This window comes from Vitis vinifera, chromosome 4 (assembly GCF_030704535.1).
Source record: "Vitis vinifera cultivar Pinot Noir 40024 chromosome 4, ASM3070453v1".
Taxonomy (NCBI): domain Eukaryota; kingdom Viridiplantae; phylum Streptophyta; class Magnoliopsida; order Vitales; family Vitaceae; genus Vitis; species Vitis vinifera.
In genome coordinates, this window is record NC_081808.1 from 3,940,270 (window position 1) to 3,961,946 (window position 21,677).

Genomic DNA, 21,677 nt, shown 5'->3' on the forward strand with positions numbered 1-21,677 from the left:
TTAAAATTACCGCCCACACACCATAATGGAAAAGAAAGGCCAAAAATGTCTAACAGCTCCACCCAAAAACCCTTCTTAAGTAAGGGACTGTTTGGGTCATAAACTGCGGACAACCACAAAGGTTCGCATCCATCCAACAAAAACTTGACTGAAACAGAAAAATATCCAATTACCACCTCCTCACTGCTCAATTTCTTTGAGTCCCAAATGATCAAAATCCCTCCTGAAGCCCCGCACACCAGAAGAGCAACCCACTCCTTATTCCTAACCGACCAGACACTACCTACAAACCTTCTGTCGCACACCTCTCTTTTCGTTTCTTGGAACATCACTACATCCGAATTCTTGAGCCTTAAAAAATCCTTAACCACCCTTCATTTTTTCCTAGAACCCAAGCCCCTAGTATTCCAACTGATGATTTTCATAAATACAACTCACTGACCCTAAACTTCCAAACCAACGCCAACAGATCTCAACTATCTGTGTTAAATATGTTCTTCTGCCTTGAATACACCTTAATGTCCAGAGAACTTAAGACCTCACAGACTTTGGCCATTTTGCTGGGGGAAAGGCCTTCAATTTGGAACCCACCCATCGGGGGGGACTCCGCATCACCCTGGCTAACTGTAACCAGGTTAGGGGCCCTAAGAGTCGAGCTGGGATTGGGCTTAAAGGATTTAAAACTCTCGGACAAATGGTTCAGACTAACTAACTGGGACACCGCAACATCTCGATTAGGATTGCCAACAGACCCAAGACAAAAAGCCCCATCGTCATTTTTTTTGGAAAAAATTTCATATATAACTCGAGGTTTCATAGGAAACTGAGACTGAATGGCTGAATTGGGAAGAACGGGAACAGAAGGACTCAGGTGTGTAAGAGCCAAGCCAGAGGGAGGGGAAAGAAGAGACAGCGATGACTGAGAATGTTGATAAGAAGATACCTCGAGGTTTTCCACTACCATCATTCCACAAGACCCCACAGAGTTGAGCCCTTTTTCTCTAGTTATTGGATAAGAAGGAAAAACCACGTCTAATGAGCCATGATGAGGAAAACCCACAAAACCCCTAAAACCTACTCTGTCTCACCTTTAGAGAAGTTGCGCAATTTCTCCTTGCCTTTTGAAAGAAAAGGAGCCTTAAGAATAGACCTTTGATCCTCGTCTCCACTCGGCGGCGATGTTCCTTCCCAATCCCCAGAACACCTTTTTGGACTCCCCGACAAGCGACTTGGACTCGCACTGAAGCTCTGTTCCAACTGTGTTCCCGCTTTGAAAAAATCTTCCTTCGGAAGATCATCACTAGCTGACGAAGGTCTCTCAAGCGTTAAAGGCTCGCTTCGACTTCGACCCCCTTGTCGGCAACCAGAACTTGGAGGGAACAGGGCATTCCACAGCTTCTTTGAACCACACTTCAACACGAAACCCCTCAATTGAGCTTCAAAATCCTCATAGCCTACCTTCCCCTTTCCCTTTGCAGAGAGGTCATCTCTGCGTAAAGAGCCCTTCGCAGAGATGGGTTGTTTGCCTCCCATTTCTTGGCCAAACAACGAAAGCGGACCAATTAAAGAAACTCCCCTCTTCTGGCCCAAGTCAGTTTCAACCTGTGGATTGGGCTTAAGAGAAGATTGGGCCCTTTTCCCTTGTTTGGAGGCCTGAAGCTTCTCAGAATATTTGAATTCAAACTAAAAGACTGGGATGGTTGGGACAAGTTGTTCCCCACTGTCGGTCTTCTCTTGCCACGTGTCCCCACAGGAGCCAAATCAACCTTTTGACAAACTTTTCCCTCTTTCATTCTGCCAACTGCCCCATCAGAAGCCCTACCTACAGCCGTTGATTTAGCCTCCTCAGCCCTCTTTCTGCCACCTGTCCACGAGTGAGGTTCAAGCTTCTGTTAAGTTGACTCACCCATTTCTCTTCCTCTCCTAACGTCTTCCTCTCCAGCCACTGCAACTGAAACTGTGAACTCCCATCCCCTATCTAATACCTTGATCAAAGCTGGGAGAATTGATCGTTCCTTCATTACAACTCTCACCCTTGCCTTGCTAAGATCAAACAATTTCATTGTTCTCCAATCGGTCATTGTCACCGTCCCCCACTACCCCATAATTTTCTTCAAATGTACCTCAGACCATAAATGAAATGGCAAACCTCGTAATTCTATCCAACCTTCTCTGAATTTGCCCTCTATTACTGAATTTTCCTTTGGCGACCATCTTCTTAACAAGACTGTAAGCCCACCCTTGATCCAAATAAACCTTAAATCCTGGAGTGATAAAGCTTCCTCTATGGTTTCCACAAAAAATAATCCTTTTCCACCAGAGAAGGGGATGATAGTCACCACACCTTTATGCCCTAAACTTTTCGCCAAAGCCCGACCGACCTCAACCCAGTTAACAGAACCAACATGACATTCGCACACCACAGCTCTTGCCCATCTCCTGACTGGAACAAGGCCTCCTCTCCTCGGTCCTTCTTCTCTAACTACATTCGCGAAGGATCGGCACAAAGGACCCACATGTTTGTGAAAAGTCCCTTTTTCCCTGCACTGTCTTCCCTTTTCAACAGTACTCGAGGAGGGGACCACCAACATTGAAGACAACGTAATCTTTAGATTTTCTCATCCCCTACCATTCTCTCCCTCAGGTATTACCAGGAAAGTTGACTTTCTGTTAGAAGCGAACTCTGAGAGCCTTATAAACCTACCATGATTGTTGAAGCAAACCTCCATTAAATGTACTCTGGTTTTTCCTCTAAATTTTCTGTTGAAACCCATGAAATTCTTCATCTCAATGGCCTTCGTCAAATGTTCTATCATCCAACCAACCTCTTCCTTCTCAAAACCTAAGGCGAAAACAGAGCCTCTACTGTGCTCTGTAAGCGAACACCATTTTCCCCCGGCCTCACCTTCGAACCTAACCAAGAAGGTCTTCCTCTCCACAGAGACCTTCAACGTCCTTGGCATTGCTTTTTACTCCCTAATGACTTTAGAGTTATGGCACAAGCTATTTAGACTAACCAGATTGGATTTGCTTCCTCCTACAAGTATCAGTGACATATTAACAATTTCCTTTAAGGATTTGGGAAGCACTACTGGAGGCAAAGTTCTTTAGCCAATCGCTTGTGTTACACTGATTTGGATATTATGGTAGGAAAGAAATGCAAGGATCATTGAGAACAAGAGGAGGACTTTAGAGATGATATGGGATCTAGTCTACTTCTATTCATCTTTTTGGACCTCTACTACTACAATCTACAGATTTCAAAGGCATTCCTCCTAACATTATTCCAACTAGATTAGATTTCAATATATATATATCAAAAAGGTTAAAATAGCAATGTTGGATCGTTTTAATGTCTATTGGAGCGTACTTCTTTTCCATTGTTTTTTATCAGGTTTTTTAATTTAGGGAAGGATTTCTTATCCTTCTCTTGTAATCTCTTTTTTTTTTTATGAATATGTTCTTGTTTATGATAAAAAGACAAAAAAAAAAAAAAAGAAGCCATCAAACTCACAGGTTAAGTAGCTCAGATGGAGCTGCACGCAACACAGTTAATGCTTCCTTCCATCTCCACTGGCGTTCAGATAAAGGTAAAAGACTTTGCAAAATTGACAAGCGCCATTCCCAATCATCAATGAAATGTCTAGCACTTGAGAGTTTCCATTCTAAGGCCTGTCTTCCACCAGTAGTGACACCACCAGCCAATGCATGATCTTGTTCCAACGCAGCAGATGGTAAATTATTATGTAATACATCAAGTAGCAACTCTATGAAAGATGTGACCATTTTGTTACCCCCTTCATAAGTAGTAAGATCAGTACGTTCCCAAGCAGACCTAATGTCCAATTCAGAATAGCTCCCAGGTGAGGCACAATTTGTCAAATTGAGAGAGATATCATCCATATGCAAAAGTGAGACAATAATGGTCACCATCAATATCTGCATTATTGAATAGATCCACCTTCAAGTTAGTGTAGAAAATAAATATTAGGAAAAGCAGAAGAACAAACTTCAAACACTTAAAGACACAACTTGAGAACATCTGGGGGGTTCAAAAATAAATATTCAAATTTATGGCAATCTTAATAGAACATTGTTATACAGTTTATTCAATAGGAACTTAATTTCTAGAATTTAAAGTAAAAGAAATGCCGTTGTGGGAGGAATCCTAAAGGAGAAGTGCTGCGGAAGGGGCTATGCTTGCCATTCTTAGGATGATTGGATTAAAGGAAGAACATCAGGACTTTTGAGGATGAGTGGAAGCCTTAGGAAGGTTTGCAGGATGCTGTCGACTACCTCGGTTCTCTTTGAGATTCACTAAAGAGTTACTAGGGACACCTTTTAGTAGGAATTTGCTGGAAGCAAGAGAGGTATGCAGCAATGTTAGTAGTACTCTATGGGTGACGGCAAAGTGGCTCTCCTATTAGGTTATATTTCAACAGTTATTCATCAGAAAACTCAGTAGATTCCCATTGGAGGAGTTTTCAGAGATCAAGATGGGCAGTAGTGTGATTACCTAGTCAGTTGGCTTCAGTTTGGAATTGAGTTGAAGATCCCAGTATTGTTAGGTTTGATTGACACAACTTCCGCAGGCCTTAGGCACTTCTTGTAGAAGGGCATTCGGCTACTGTTCTCACATGGATTTCAGGGGAAAAGAAAACCTTGAAATTGGATATGCATACTCTAGACACTTTTAACTTCTTAAGAAGCTTTGTTGGTTCCCTTTCTTGGAGGCCTCAGAGACAGATGCTTTGGCTAAAGATTCTTCCATCCCTCAATTCCCCTTATTTTTCCTTCAATTAGATGCTTTGTCAGCTCCTGAATGTTGGTTAGTAGTTACTGGTGTTTCTTTGTCATGTTTGTCTTGAAGAAGAGCTCATGCTCCTTGTGCTTATCTATTTCCTTGATAAATTGTTGTTTCCAGCTTTAAAAGAAAAAGTAGGAAAAGTAAAATAGCTATTAGATAAATTTTTCTAAGAACTTCATCTTTCAACTCTAAGAACCATGTGATTCCATTTTTGACAGAGGTAATGTGTCATTTTCCTTGGTTTTTTGGGGAACTGGACTTCAAACACAAGAAAGAATAAAGAGAAGCACAGCCTTAACAATTCCAGAAGTACAAGACATCCAAAGAAAGCAAAAATCAGAGGGATGACCTTGCGTGGGATATTATTAATGGCCTCCATATGGTTCCTCATGTCTTTCAAATAGTATATAGCTTTTTGGTGGTAGCTTTCTGTTTCATCAATTGTACTCCTTTCCATAGCTCCAAGTGCAAGCACAACAGATTCCAGAGCATATCGCATGTGCATAAGTTCAACATCTTGCATTCTACAAAAATAATTTCACAGACCATATCAGCACATATTGAATGGATAAAGATGTATAACAAAGAACAAAAGCTCTAATGTCAAAGTAGTCCATAGTTGGAAATTTTTCTTGAGCTACAGACAGTAATAGTCAAGTATCCTTTTTGTACAGAAATTTCCACCAGCACATTAAATCAAAATACCATTAACTGTAGAGGCTCACTCTCACAATACTAGGAATCCCTCAAACACACTATGCAAAGACAATACTTTTTTTTTAATTTAAAAAAATAAATAAATAATAAAGGATAGCTCCATCAAAAGTAAAGACCGTGTCTGGTTTCAAAAGAATTAAACAGCACGCCATGTCAAAGTAAAACATTATTAAACAAGATTCACAACAGTCAACATCATAAGCAACACTAGCCAACAGGGAATAAAATCTCAACTGAGAAAGCACACCCAACCACCAAGACATGGTTGTAAATAAAAAGCCTAAGGGGTTGATGTTAAACTTCAAATCATATACTTACACTTTTTTATAGTTTTTAATTTTTTTTATTTTTATTTTTTTTATAGGTAAATAAGATGATGTATTAGTAATGCCTAGAAGCAGCCAAAAAAGTACATACGAAGTATACAAACAACGCCCAAGAAACTAGGTAAAAAGAAAGACGAAAACCTTTCTCCTAACTAGACAAAAGCCACTATATAAAATCAATCATGGACAAAAAATGATCCTCTAAATACACCCTACCCCAATTCACAAAAGTGTACCAAAAAAGAAAATTTTAAAGCTTGGTCGAACCGTTCCGTTTCATTGAACACTCTTTCATTTCTTTCCTTCCATAAGGTCCACATTAAACAAAGGGGGGCAGCCCTCCAAGCCTTTTCCTTTCTCTTACTCACAAAAGCACCATGCCAACCAATCAAATTCCTTCTGATTGAAGAGTGCAGGACCCACTGCATATAAAAAAGGGAGAAAAGCAAGCTTCATAGCATTGTAGCCTTCTTGCAAAATAGGATCAAGTGGTCACCAGTTTCCTCTTCCACTTTACACAAGTAACACCTATTCGGCATATTCTAGCCCCTTCTTTTGAGCTGATCAATGGTCGAGATTCTGTTCCAAGACGCTTCCTAAGCAAAAAAGCTTACCCTTATCGGAGCCCAAAACCTCCAAATAATACTCCAAGGAAATTGGTCACTAGAAGCTCTTGTGAAGGAACGGTAGAGTGATCTAACATAAAGGAGTTGTTCTTGCTATTCTTCCAGCTCAAGACATCCTCCACATCTCTATTCAAAACTAAATGATGCAGTTTCCAGAACAAGCCCTCCACCTCTTCCATTTTCCAATCATTAAAGTGTCTTGAAAACAGAGGATTCCAACTGCCCACCTCCCCACCCTCCTCCCAAGCATCAAACACCCACTCATCCCTGTTGACCGCCAACCAGAACAAATTAGGGAAAGCATCTTTCAACGTTTGGTCCTCACACCACAAATCCTTCCAAAATTTGACCTCTCTCTCATTCCCTACGACAAAGTGGGATCTAGAGCGAATACTTTCTCAATCTTTTCTAATAGCTTTCCACACTCCCACACCATAGGCTCCCCTCGCTTCTCTCGAACACCAACCTTCTTCCTCTACCCCAAATTTGTCTATGATGACTTGTTTCCACAAAGAATCCCTCTCTATAGCAAATCTCCAACTCCACTTCCCAAGCAATGGCATTGTTTAGGGCCACAAGGTTGCGAATACCTAAGCCTCCCTGCCTCATATCAGCAAAAACCGAACTCCAATTCACCAAGTGCAATTTTTTCTCTAAGGCACCACTGTCCCATAAGAAGTCTCTTTGAATCTTTTCAAGTCTTGTACACACCTTCCGCGAAATGACAAAGAGAGACAAAAAGTAAATTGGGAGACTTGAAAGAGTGCTCTTTATTGAGGTAAGCCTCCCCCCCTTAGAGAGATGTTGCCTCTTCTACAAGGACTAACGTTTTCTGAATCTCTCTTCCACTACGTCCCACACCCTTGATGATTTGAAAGGGACACCCAAGGGAAGACCCAAATAAGTAGGAAGTTTCCCAACTCTACACCCCATCACTGAAACACTATTCTCCAAAGAATCAATACTTCCTACAAGGATAGCCTCACTTTTATCCCTGTTCACTTTTAAACCAGAAATTGCCTCAAACCATAAGAACACCCAACTCAAGTATCTCAACTGCTCACTATTAGCCTTGCAAAATAAAAGTGTGTCGTCAGCAAACAGAAGATGGGGCAAATCCCTTCCTACTCCACTATTACTTCCCACCTTAAACCCCTCAATGAAACCCCCGCTTCTAGCTCTAAATAGCAACTGGCTAAGAGCCTCCATGACTAATATGAAGAGATAAGGAGACAACGGGTCGCCTTGTCTCAAACCCTTAATGTTGCGAAAAAATCCTAAAGGGGTTCCATTAATTAAAACTGAAAAATTAGTTGTGGAGATGCACCACCTGACCCAATTAATCCACCTCTGCCCAAAACCCATCTTGGACATAACTGACAGAAGGCAATCCCAATTGACATGATCAAACGCCTTCTCAATGTCCAATTTCAGAAGGAGACCAAAGAAATCATCCTTCAACTTGGAGTCTATAGCCTCATTTGCAATGAGTGTAGCATCCAAAATCTGTCTATCCTAAATGAAGGCATGCTAGAACTTTGAAACCACCGTCCTATAGCTAGTTTCAGCTTATTTGCCAAGACTTTGGCGAACAACTTGTAAAGGCTCCCAACCAAACTAATCTGTTTGAAATCTTTCAAATCTTCCACACCCCCCTTTTTTGGGATCAAAACGAGAAAGGTGGAGTTTAGACTCCTCTGAAAAGTGCCAAGGTGGAAAAAGTCACCAAAAAAGGCCATAATCTTGTATTTGGTAAATTCCCAAGAAAATTACCAAAATGCCATGATGAAGTCATCTGGACCAGGCGCTTTATCACCGGAGAGGTTGCACAAGGCTTCGAACACTTCTTTTGAGAAAGGCACCTCTAAACTTCTGGACCTTTCTGTCCCCAGAACACGAAACTGTAGATCCCCAACTCGCGGTCTCCAATCCTCATTTTCCGATAACAAAGTCTGATAAGCCCTACACACCCCAGACTTCATATCTTCCTCATCAATAAGAGTGACCCCATTAATTTTCACCTTGGATAAAAAGTTTCTTCTCGCCCTAACATTGGCTGTCTTATGAAAAAACCTAGTATTCTTATCTCCCTCCTTTAACCAGGGTTCCCTAGATTTTTGTCTCCAGGAAGTTTCTTCCATTAAAACACAATTCTTGTACTCCTCCAAATCCCCTATTCAAGCCTCTGCTTCCTCAATAGACAGGGGATTAACACTCTCCTTGGAATCCCAGAATTGAATTTGAGAGAAGACTTCTGATTTTCTAACAGAGACATTACCAAAAACTTCTTTATTCCATCTTCTTAGATCCCTTTTAAGAGTCTTCAACTTCTCAGAGGCAGTGGCTATTGGACCCTGCAACCGAGTACCCAGTCCACCACTCTCTTACTAGCTCTTTGAACCCATCTGACAAAAGCCACATATTCTCAAAGTGGAAAGGAATCTTGCCTTTTTTAACCCTCCCACCCTCCAGAGAAATGGGGCAATGATCAGAGACGATTCTAGGGAGAGTACATTGAAAGACACCCGAAAAATGGTCATCCCACTCATCGGAGACTAGAAAGTGGTCCAACCTTGATGCTACTTGAGAATTAAGACCACCGTACCACATGAACTGACCACCAGAAGAAGGCAAATCCTTTAGACTCAGGTCCTCGATGACCTCAGAGAACCTTCTCATCTCTGCTGTCAAACTAAGCTCATTCCTTTTTTATAGTTTTTAATCAGAAAAGCAAATTCTTGCGTCATGAAGCAATAATAGCATGAGAAAGATGAGTAATGAGTCATACTTCAAGAATGGAGAAGTTAATACCAAAAAAGACACTCTAAAGGAAAGCCAGCGAAAGCCTAATACAAAGAACAAAAAATACTTTAAATAAAACTCCCCTCCAAAAACCTCTAGCCTAAAAAAACACATCAAGAGTGAACAAATGATACATTTATTCTTATTTCCTATGAATCCAGTCATAAAGGTTGAAAAGTGTAAATCAAGCATCAGGGTAAAAAATAAGCACTTATTAATAGCTAAGGACAACAAATTTGCTTACACACCTCTTCCAGGCTGCTAAATTAGAAGCAATTGGCTGCATACTTATCAGTTCAATAGCATCTTGAAATTTGATGCCAGGGACTACATCAAATAATACCTACAGAAACAACATCCAGTTACAATTCAATACCAAAAATAGAAAACATGGTATTTAATATGCATGCTACATTTGCATTCCAATAGGATGTTTCTGATGACTGCTATGTTCTATACCATCTAACAGATGGCTCCATAAAGGAGCATCTAGTCCAATGTTCACCTGACAGTGTTCCCACATATCATAGGATTAGACAAATCAACAAATAGTTGCTTTCCTCGAGAAGAAACTACTTACATATTTAAAACTAAAAGGTTTTTTTTTATGAGAAACAACAACGTTATAAATTATGTTTGGAATCAAAAGGTACAAAAATAGGATAAGGAATCCTCCACAAAAAAAAACTAAACAAAAGGTATGTAGTAACCTCCAAAGTACAAAGTAAACCTAATCAACTGTGAATAATCACCACCCATATGGTTATAATTTATAACACAAAAGGTTTAAGATAGATAACTGTGATAATTGAGTCATTTCCTCTTCTTTTTAGCAACACAATTTTTCAACATTGGAGCTGCTGTCATGGAAATCCAGTAGTGTACAACCAGTCTGAATAATTCAACACCAAAAGTGGCAGGTATATTTTTATAAGCAAATAAGGTCGTATTGAAATGCACAAGCAAAAAAAGGGTTGTATATCCTATGTTAATAGGAAGTATACAAAAGGCCCCAAAATAAAAACCAACTAAACCTTCCACATATACAAAAAAAAACAAGCAATACAAAACCCCCATGAACCCCAATGAGACGCTAACTGATGGATGCTTCAATGTAATGCCTCTGTGTTTTTTAAATGGAAATTGATATCGAGTTTTGCTTATACAAAACATGGATGAAAATTTCAACTAATTTCACTGAAATTTTGGTCATCTGGCATGTTGGAAACAAAATATGCTGCAGATATTTGGCCGAGTGGAAAATCACTATTTTTTCATGATTCTTGCAATTTTCCCGATTTTCCAGCTTAATCACCAATTTATCAGCGCTTTATCCTGTCACTCGCTGATTTATTGGGCACCATGTCAACAAGATTTTAGCTGGCTTTTGAATATTTCAACTGCATGAGTTTGGTGGCAAAGTGCCACTAGGAAAATGTTGCCCCTATTTATATACGTGTGTGTGCGTGCACATAAAAAATATTATATACCTCAATTTGTGTCTCCTATTTTTTTTAATATATTCACACAAAAAAATTATTTTGATCATCTTATTTTCAAATTCCATTTAATTGTTTGTTAAAAATATAATAATCATCATGATAATTTTTTTAATGAATCTTTTTTTACATCGTTTGTACACTAATTAAATACAAGAGAAACATAAACTTGTAAATAAATTTATAAATACTTTTAAATGAGCCAATTTAACAAGTCGTTCTCGTCTGACTTGAAGATCAAAACTTCAACATTGAGAGGATCAACACTGTCGTTCCAGTTTATTGCACAACAATCAAAGACACTTTGGCATGAGCTGGAAAGATAGGTCCCAACTCGACAATGTCAACTCAATCATGTTTATATTGGCAAAAGGAGGGTGGTTGTAGGTTAGGTAGGAGGTTGATTGGTAGTGACGTTGGGATGGTTGGTTTGCCCTTGGTGGCTCAATTTTCCCTGAATCAATAATGTCTTGGATGCCTTAAACACCCTCAAACACTGGTCAGTACTTTGGCTATTCGTCTAATGTTACTTGCACTAGGCATTGGCTTTGTACCTAGTAAGAAGAGGATTTGGTGGCGAAGATGGAATAGGAGGCAAGAGTACACCATGCTTCTGAGGCTTTTTCAAGGTGCAACTAAATAATCATGCATATATGATCATTTCTTTTACATCATTGAATACATCCAAACTAAATAGATAATTATTCTACTATTAAACGTGTTTTCAAATTCATGACATAATTATCTAATGTCACAAATTTTATTATGTGTGTATTATTTTCTTAAGTAAAACAACTTTAATATAAGTATTATTGTTTGTTTATTATTTCTTTTAGTTTTTCACAATAGCTCTATGAGTTTTAATCAATTTTTGTCCTACCGATATTTTTTTCCGAATTTCCATCTAACATTTTGGTAAAATCCAGCCACCAATATTTTCACATTCTTCAATAATTTGATCCTTGATAAAAAATACACTCAAAGCAAAAGACAACATAAATGTCATACAAAAATGAATAAAAGAAGGCACAAGGTTTTTGTGGCTTCTCTTTTGAGGCCTTTCCTTTAGGTGCCTCTTTTTTTTTTTTTATAGGCAACAAAATCATGCATTAAGAAGCACCTAAAATGAGGAGGGTTTCCTACGTATATAGGTAGTATACACATAATAGTCCAAAGTAAGCATCAAAAAAAGTTAGCCTACAAAAATAAGGCAAGGCTAACCATGATAAAGAGCATTTAAGAAATTCAACATAGAGGGGTTCTCCAACTCCAAAGAATCCTAAGACCACTTTAAAAGCAATCGTATGAAGAAAGTCTTTAATCTCTAATCTAAAAGCTCTTCATTTTCGAAAGTCCTTTTGGTTGTGTTCTTTCCAAATATACCAAAATAAGTAAATCGGAGCCAAGCATCAAACTACTCTTTTCTTCTTATTTAGCCTCTTAAATTTCTATTTTAAGAGGAGATTTCACACTGAAGCCAGAAACACCCAAATCACACTAAATACAGTAAACAAAAAGGTTTATAATTCTCATAATGAATCAAAATGTGATCGATTGATTCTTCACTATCTTTACAAAGGCTACATCTGTTGACCATTTGACATCCCCTCTTCATTAAAGTATCTACAGTTAAGATCTTCCCCCAAACAACTTTCCAAGCAAAAAACCAAGATGTAGGAGGAGCACAAGATCCCCATATCTTTTTTCTTGGAAAAACTAAGTTATTCTCAACCCTTAGGAAAGTGCAATACAACTTGACACTAAAATTTCCCTTCCTATCATCTTTCCAAATTAAGTGTCCTCTCCTTCTTGCACTTTTAACAAGTGAAGAAGTTCCAAAAAAGGGGTCACCTCATCTATCTCCCAATCTTGGAAGGGTCGTCTAAATTGAACCTCCCAAAACCCTCCCCCCTCTTCGACCCTTTCTTTTTCTCATAAGATTAAAATTGTAGCATCGTTGTGGGATGTTATCCTAAAAGGAGTAGGGTATACATCTTTCAATTTAAACTCCTTTGCCCACCTATCTCACCAAAATCTTGTATATCTACCATTTCCTATTCGAATAGAAATTCTCACATTGAACTCTTCCCACCCTTTTCTAATGTCTTTCCAAAGGCTCATCCCAAAAGAATCCTTCACCCCTCTAGTAGTCCATCCCTCCTCCATATCCCCAAATTTTCCAAAAATGATCTTCCTCCATAAGCTCTCTCACTCAAAAGAAAACCTCCATAACCATTTTCCTAGCAAGGCTTGATTGAGACCCTCCAACCTTATTCCTAACCCTCCATATTTTTTATCCTTACACACATCCAGACAATTTACCAAATGGATCTTTCTCCTTTCTCCCGAATCTCCCCACAAAGTCTTTTTGAATTCTCGCTAATCTGATCCTCACTTTTCTAGGAATTGCAAAGAGGGACATAGAATAGATGGGGAGGTTTGATAATGTGCTCTTAATAAGGACAAGTCATCATCCTTTGGATGGATACTGTTTTTTTCAAGTAGACAATTTCCTCTTGAACCTCTCCTCGATTGAATCCCACACATCACAATGCCTGTGAGGGGCCCCAAGGGGTAAGCCTAGATAAGAAGTAGGAAATTTTCCTATTCTGCATCCAAAAAGAGAAGTCGCTCTATCTACATCCTCCATCTCCCCCACTAGAATAATTTCACTTTTTTGCATATTTATTTTCAAATCTAACACCAATTCAAAGCAAGTGACGACAATCACTTCCAATATTTCAATTGATCTACATTATTCTCACAAAAAAAAAGGTATCATTTGCAAACAATAGGTGTGAGACTTGAGTCTCTTCTTCCCCTTTACCCTCAATCTTGAAGCCCCTAAAGAAACCTCCCTACTTGGCTACTTGGCCTTTGCAATTAAGCTGCCGAGGGCTTCCATGATCAACACAAAAAGATAGGGTGATAAAGGGGCCCCCTGCCTCAAACCTTTAGAGGTGATTAGGCGCCTCTTGTATACATCATATGTACTCCGGAACTTTTTTGTTATGATATCATATATACCTTTCTTTGCTTATCACAAAACTAAAAAATAAAAGAACAAAAATTACTCAACGCAGAAAAAAAAAATTTCATTGGAGGCACTCTTATAGATAAGTATATGTGCATAAACATTTTTTGGTTTCCCTTAGATTTTGATTTCCTTCTCTTGGTACAGCAAATATGCAGAAAGGGTCTTTTGAGCTTTTTCATCTATGTCAATAAATTTCAACAAAAAAAATATATATATAGATGAAATTCTGTTAAGAAACTCACAATGCCAACTGCTTCAAAAGTACAACTAGTTACAATATGATAGATGCTTACCCGCAGAGAACTTTGAACAGAAAGTCTTTCCAAAACAAAATTTTCAACAAAAGGGTCAAACTGATTGTCTTCTTCTCCAATTGCCATAGTTTCTCTTCCAGACAACAGCAATGAGGATTTTGAATTCCATGATTGACCAGAATTGACACATGCAACAAAAGAGGCAAGATCAAGCTGATAACATAAAGAATCGCAAAGATGTTCTATGCAAGATACCTGCAAAATCAAAAGTGATGTGATATATTCTGCCAATTGCTTATAAAAAAAATGACAACACTCTTATGCTACAAGTGATTTGATATATTCTGCCAATTGCTCATAAATCAAAGCACCAATGCCACTTTAATTGCCCTTGTACCAAAAAAAAGCCAATCAACCAAAATTTCAAATTTTAGACCTATTAGATTGGTTACAAGTTTATATAAGATTGTAGCTAACGTCTTGTCAGGGCACTCAAGAAGAGTGCTTAATGAAACCATTTTTCTCTCTCAAGGAGCCTTCCTTGAAGGGAGACAAATTCTAGACGCGGTGTTGATCACCAATGAAGTGATGGATGAGAAAAGTTGGTCAGGGGAGGAAGGGGTGGTATTCAAAATTGACTTTGAAAAGGCCTACAATCATGTGGATTGGGGATTTTTGGACCATGTGCTTGAAAGGAAAGGTTTTAGCACAAAATGGAGATCTTGGATGAGGGGTTGCTTGTCTTCAACGAGTTTTGCAGTCTTAGTTAATGGAAATGCCAAAGGTTGGGTTTAAGCCACTAGAGGGTTGAAACAAGGTGACCCTCTTTCTACTTTCTTTTTTACCATTGTAGTAGATGTACTTAGTAAGATGATGATTAAAGCAAAGGAGAGGGGTCTGCTTGAGGGTTTCATAGTTGGTAGGGGGATGACTAAAGTGTCTCTTTTACAATTTGCAGATGACTTTTCTTCTCTAAAGCTTCTCTAGAAATTCTACAAAACCTCAAGCTAATTCCGTTAGTTTTTGGGCAATTGTCAGGGTTGAAAATAAATTTAAAGAAAAACACTCTATCTGGTATTAATGTAAACCAAGAGTTGACTTCCAATTTGGCTTCAAGTCTTGAATGTAGAGTTTCAGAGTGGTCACCATCTTATTTGGGTCTTTCTTTAGGCAGGAATCCACAAACAATAAGATTTTGGGACCCAGTGGTTGATAGAATTTCGAGGAGGTTAAACAAGTAGAAGAAGGCTTTCTTGTCTGAGGATAACCTTAATTCAGTCCTATTTGTCTCACATCCCTAACTATTTCCTATCTCTTTTCAAGATCCTAGCATCAATAGCCTTAAAGATTGAGAAAATGCAGAGGGATTTCCTGTGGTCTGGGACTAGGAAGGGGAAGAAAGATTATCTTATTAGTTGGGACGTGGTGTGTAGACCAAAGGAGTTTGGAAGGCTGGGAATAGGGAAAACTGCCTTGAGAAATCGTGCTCTCTTAGGAAAGTGGCTTTGGAGTTTCCCCAGGGAAAGTTCTAGCCTATGGCATCAGGTGATTTCAAGCATTTATGGGACATATACTAATGGATGGGACGCCAACATTATGGTTAGATGGTCACACAGATGTCCTTGGAAGGCTATTGCTCAAGTCTTTCAGGACTTTTCCCCTTACATCCGTCTTGTGGCAGGGAATAAGGAGAGAATCCAATTTTGGGAAGATTTATGGTGGGGAGATCAACCTTTGAGCTCACAATTTGCAGGCCTTTACAAAGTTATTTCAGTAAGAAATATTACCATCTTTGGCATCCTTGGAAATTCCTACTCATCTTCTTAGAATCTTAATTCCTGACACACTCTCACTGATTTAGAAATTGAACTCCTCAAAAGACTCATGTCTTCACTTAATTCAGTGCACTTATCTTTTTCTACCACTAACTCAAGAGTTTGGTCTTTATCCTCCACTGGCTCATTTTCAGTAAAATCTTTTTTCATGGTCTTATCCAAGCCCTCTAATCCAATTCCATTCCTTCCAACTAATTTTGGTTGGAAATCAAAAGCCCCATCAAAGGTTAAGGCCTTTACGTGGTTAGTGGTGCATAAGAAGATTAATACCAATAACATGCTACAAGTGAGAAGACCCTACAAATCTTTTAGTCCTCATTGTTGCATTTTATGCAAAGAGAGTGGAGAATCAATTGATTATCTTTTTCTACATTATCCAATAACATCAGGGCTTTGGCATAAGCTCTTCACTGTAGCTAATTTAGATTGGGTTCCACCAAGGAGTATTGAAGATATGATAATTATTTCATTTAGAAGCTTAGGGAATTCAATTAGAGGCAAGACGCTTCGGCATATTGCATGTACACTATATCGTGGGTTGTGTGGTAAGAAAGAAATGTTAGGATTTTTGAGGATAAGTGTTGAACAGAAGGGATGTTATGGGATCTTATTCATTTCTACTCCTCTTTTTGCGCTTCTTGTACCGTCGCTTTTAGAGGAATTCCCCTTAATGTTATTCTACTTAGTTGGCTTTCGGTTTGTAATTAGAAAGGGGTAGATAACTTTTGAGAGAGTTTGGTTTTGATTTTTGAGAGATTTTGTACATGCTTTTGTTAGTATTTCTCCTTGTATGGTGGAGGGTATACTCTTACTTTGATCAGGTTTTGTACATTGTGAGAAAGACCTCTCATCTTTCTCTTCAACTTTATTATTATCAACATATATTTTGTTTCTAATCAAAAAAAAAAAAAATGACAACATTGGTTTTTACTTTTTAAGAATAGAAATTACCTCATCTGATTGATTACCATATAGAGAAGGCTCTTCCAACCGGAGTATTTGGGACTTACTTGTCCACAGAAGCTGCATCAATTTCCTTCTTTCTGCTGTTTTACCAGCCAATAGATCCCAACCCATGACAGCTACCAATGGCTGAAGCCGTGGAAATAGTGTAAGAACCTGTCATATAAATGATTAAAAGAGATCAGTGAAAATAGAAGAAACCAGCAATTCAATTTAGAAAAGAAATTACTGTTTTCATACAAGAATGAACACTATTATTTCCATACTCACATATTTAATTTAAACATATTACTGGACACATACATTGCTAGCTTCTTGAAGCTGCTCTCGCTTTATGGTGGACAGGGCTGTATCCATAACACATTCTAGTACATGCAATTCAGAAACACGAGCATAATGGTACATATCTCTCATGCAAGAATTAGTTGCCATGCTCGATGATGAGATCTTGTCATTCGAATTTGCATCAAGCTTTGATTCTGTAAAGGATCTTTTAAAACGCTCCAGAGGGGGTGGCATTTGGTTGTTATCAGTAGCTCTGTACATTTCAATCTCTTCAGAGAGAAATTCATCTTGAATGACCTGAAGTCACCAAGCCATCAGAAATAAATAACCTGATTAGAAAAGTTCTGTTTATCACAAAATTCAATCCTCTAACACATAGAACTAATATGTCTAACTGTTTTAGAACGATTATCTGTACACAGAACTTTAATAGGTAAACTTTTTTTCCTTTTTAATGTTGCATGGAACTGAACCTAGAACCTTACCTTTCCCAACCCAACTGCTTGCCACTTGAACCAAACACAAGACAACTGTATGCATACAAAACTTATAGATAGTACACTAACTAGAAACTATAGATAGTACACTGCCAACTATAAGTTGCCAGTAAGCAGAAATTGAAAGAACGTATGGACACGTTGTGTATTTTCTGGACTTTGTGGAAAAAGAGAAACCGAAGAGCATTTGAAAATACATAACAATCAGTTCATTCTTTGAGGAGTTCGTATGATAAATTTGTTGTCTTAGGATGTACATCGCAGAAAGAACTGACTTTATTTGGTTTTGTAGATTGGGTGGGGTCTAATTGAGGGAGGGAGCAGTTTTTTGTATTTTCCCTCATGGTGGCTATGCATTTTGTTTTCCCTTGTATGCAACAATGTAACTTGGTGTATAGCTTTTTTCGTTAATATGTTTTTTTTCTCTTGCTTACTTATTTTATATATTTGCTTGAACAGTATAAATCCATCATCCATCTAGTTACCATAAGAGAACAAGTCTAGAATTTATTAAGACGGTTTAAAAGAACTAGAATGGAATCAGGAAAGTTTTATTGCAGAACAGCTTAGTGTTTACAACGAAAAGACTACTCCCATTTGCAAGAGAAACAAGCAAAGTACCCACCACATTCAACACCCGAGAGTTCAAATCATTCGTCCAGGAACCAAAAACCTTGGTTCTCCTTGATGATGTAGTGTTAAAAGACCATTTGAGTAGAGCATCTTAGAAAATGAACTCTACTGCAAGAGAACACAATGTACATGGAAGTCCATTGACCGAAAATCTAAAAACTGAATAGTATTAACACTAGTGGTTTAAACGTATTGCAGGAATGAAGCATTTTTAGAGATGATGTTTCAAAAGAGTAGCCTAATCTAATTTAGTCTAACCCTTGTCAAAACTGTGTCAGAATATTATCGATACAAAGGGACATCATCTATCAATTTGTCAATATATGTCAATATGGTTAATTCTTAACATGAATGCAAGAAAAAGATGCTCCCATGTATGCTGTAACCCTGCCCCCCACCCAAAGGTATACCAAGAGATACGCTTCAGATATGAAAAGAAACCTCAAGGGCATAATCTTGGAAAGTTACCACATTTTAAAGCATTACCAGAGCACAAATAATAAGGACTTTCATGAAATAACTCAAATGTAGACAAAAAGCTGAAGACAATTTTTCAATAAAAATAACCTTCTCATTTATAGGTAACGTTTATTTATTCCTTTTTGTCCCTATTAGGACTCAAACCTGGGTCCTCCCACATCCTCACTTGAAGCCACATGAGCCAACCCTCAAGTGCAAAGAAATATCCATGTTATTCATGGATAGTGTTAGAGAGTATGGTATGCATTGTGAACTCAAATCCTAATAACTTAAGTTTTTAGGCAAATTAGTTGTTCAGCATGGCATCAAAGTCTTTTTTAATGGGAGGCCTTCCAAAACCTCACAGCATGATTATTTCCCCAATTATAAAGTCCACATGTAAGCCCAAAGGAGGTTGTCTGTAGTTTAATTGCCTATGGGCCTATATGTCTCTCTACGTGCAAGTATGGGCCATAAGGAATGGTGCAAGAAAGCGTGATATACATTGTAAGCCTATATCCTAACAACTTAAGCTTTTAGGAAACCATATTACCATTATTTTGGCCTTTCTTGGAGCTTAATGGTTCATTTCCATTGTCCCATTTTTTTATGAGAAACTATCCTCATATTCTTTTAGATCAAAATAAGAAAACACACCAAAGATATAAGGATGATAAATATGTCAAAAAAAAAATGAAAAATGTACAAGAATACATAAAGAAAAGGGGAAAAAAGAAAGAAAACCTCCTTTATCATATCTTTCATATTTTATAGGGGTATCTCATCCTTCTTTATACCTTCTGTTTCACTTCTAATAAAAAAATAAGGTAACAAGAAGAGAGTGAGAGAAAAGTAAATTGTTCTATGGTGGCAAGTAATGGTGTTTCACATAGACAAACTTTTCTAAAATCACGCAATGACGCTAACAATTACAGTAACTCCTCAACAGTTTGCAACAAATTGGATATATCGATTCATTGATTAGCAAAATCTTCTCTACAAGCACAATTAATATCCATCTAATACTGCTCAGTACAGGACCTTACATTTCCTCAATGAACCAATGTAGAAAACCACCATTTACAGTCACTTACTCCTCAAAAATAAAACACAAAATGTATAGCCTTCTCAGTATTGAGTCTTGAGAACGTTAATATCAAACCATTTCACTATGTCATAAACCTTTCATTTCTCACAAGAGAACAAAGAAAGTAATTAGATCCTGTCATTGATAAGATCCAGGAAATTCAAGCACAGGTTTTGACCACAGCATTATAAGAGAACTCAACTCAGCTTAATTCATCTCCATCATTTACTAGAAAAAGAAATAGGTAAACAAAAAAAAGTTGATGTAAAACCAACCATTTTTTTACCAAGAGCTCTACACCAAGATCACATATCAGAAAGGAAAAAGGTTACCACCTGAATCATTTGAACAAGATGTGTACAGTTTGATGAAAGAGCTCCTTCATAAATCTGCAGTAACTTTTCTCGCATCAAATGCCAAGAGTCTCCCAACCCCTCCCTTCTTGACAATACACTCTTGAGGAGTTGTTGCAAGCCCGCTCTGTTGGCAGCAAAAGAAAATGTAATAAATAATAAAGATAAAGAATGGAATAGGAGGGAAAGAAGCAAAAATCCAGTCACTTGTTTTGGGGTGAGGAGGTGGAAAATATTATAAATAAAGGAAAAAATGTAAAGTATAAAGAAGGATGATAGACCATTTAAAGAGAAATGGTGATAGATAAGCAAGAATAGAGTACAAAATACCACCACATCCAAACCAAACAACCCTCCAGGGCAATACTTCCCCACAAATCTAAACACAAAAGGGGCTCTCCTCGACACAAAACCATCAACCTTTTAATTGGTCGATCGAAGATTCCAAGTGGAAGAAATCATGCCCTTTAGGGTGTACGATGTGGCTCAGCTATCATTGATAAGTCCAAATGCAATCCCCTTCCCTTGGAAGCTCGAGACATGACCACAGAATTCTTTCCACCCTGAGGCTTCCAGCTTGCAGGGCAAAGGTCACTTTAAGGCCCTCTAGCAAAGTTAATCCACTTCAACGGCCACCCCAAAACTCATGGGCTTGAGGAAAACCCCATCAACTAAAACACCCAAGCTTTCTGATGATAACCCCCAATGCCCGGGTTTTTGTATAGGTACCCCCAATGCCCAGTTTGCCCATGTAGGAAGTGGGAAGTGGGAAATAGGAAATGCAGAAATGAAAGTAGAAACAATGTCTAAGTCTGGCGTATTTAACAATGCACTTTAAGACAAGCACATGATAATAAAAATGTAGTCACTACTAAAACATATCTTGGAAGGGAAAAAGTGGGGTTCACATCTAGTAGAAACTGAGCTCATGAACTTTTTACAGCATTTTGTACTTCTCAAAATAGAAGAGAATATTGTTCTTCCATTCATAATCCATGGTGGGATGAGCTAAAAAAATACATTCCTATTCTTTGAAAGACAAAGCAAAATTGAATTTTTTTTTTTTTTTTGATACGTAAACCAAATATATATTAAAACAGAGGCCAATAGCCACACAGCATACAGGAGATATACAAGGCAACTATAGCCTCTCAACAAAAAAACAAAAGAGACCAAGAAGACCTCACCCCCCCTAAGTGGATGCTAGCCACTCTAGAAAGCCTAGAAGGGAGAGGGAGTCATCTCCAATATCCAATCTAGACCAACCCCACAAATTACAAACAAAAAAATTCTTTAGCTTCTGAATATGTAGCACACCCCCCTTAAAGGCTAATTTATTCCTCTCTTTCCAAACCGTCCAAAAGATACATAACGGGATGGACTTCCAAATTTTTTTCCTTTTTTTTCCCACAAAAGAACCTCTCCAGCTAAATAAGACCTCCTTTACAGTTTCTGGAAAGACCCACTTAACACCTACAAGCCCAAGGACTAACTCCC

General features: G+C 38.2%; 1 protein-coding gene across 2 annotated transcripts in view; it reads right to left on the reverse strand.

The window, feature by feature from the left end:
* LOC100262933 (uncharacterized) overlaps window positions 1–21,677 on the reverse strand; it is an 80,302-nt gene that overhangs the window by 55,055 nt on the left and 3,570 nt on the right. Inside the window, exons 2-8 of one of the 2 annotated variants that reach the window (XM_010650286.3) lie at window positions 20,163–20,307; window positions 17,170–17,448; window positions 16,855–17,022; window positions 14,108–14,323; window positions 9,527–9,621; window positions 5,157–5,331; window positions 3,515–3,939 (exon numbers count right to left, since the gene is read on the reverse strand). In XM_010650286.3, coding sequence (XP_010648588.1) covers window positions 3,515–3,939; window positions 5,157–5,331; window positions 9,527–9,621; window positions 14,108–14,323; window positions 16,855–17,022; window positions 17,170–17,448; window positions 20,163–20,307 — 1,503 coding nt within the window. Of the gene's footprint in view, window positions 1–3,514; window positions 3,940–5,156; window positions 5,332–9,526; window positions 9,622–14,107; window positions 14,324–16,854; window positions 17,023–17,136; window positions 17,449–20,162; window positions 20,308–21,677 lie in introns of those variants that run through there. The other variant, XM_010650287.3, reaches the window with a different exon arrangement.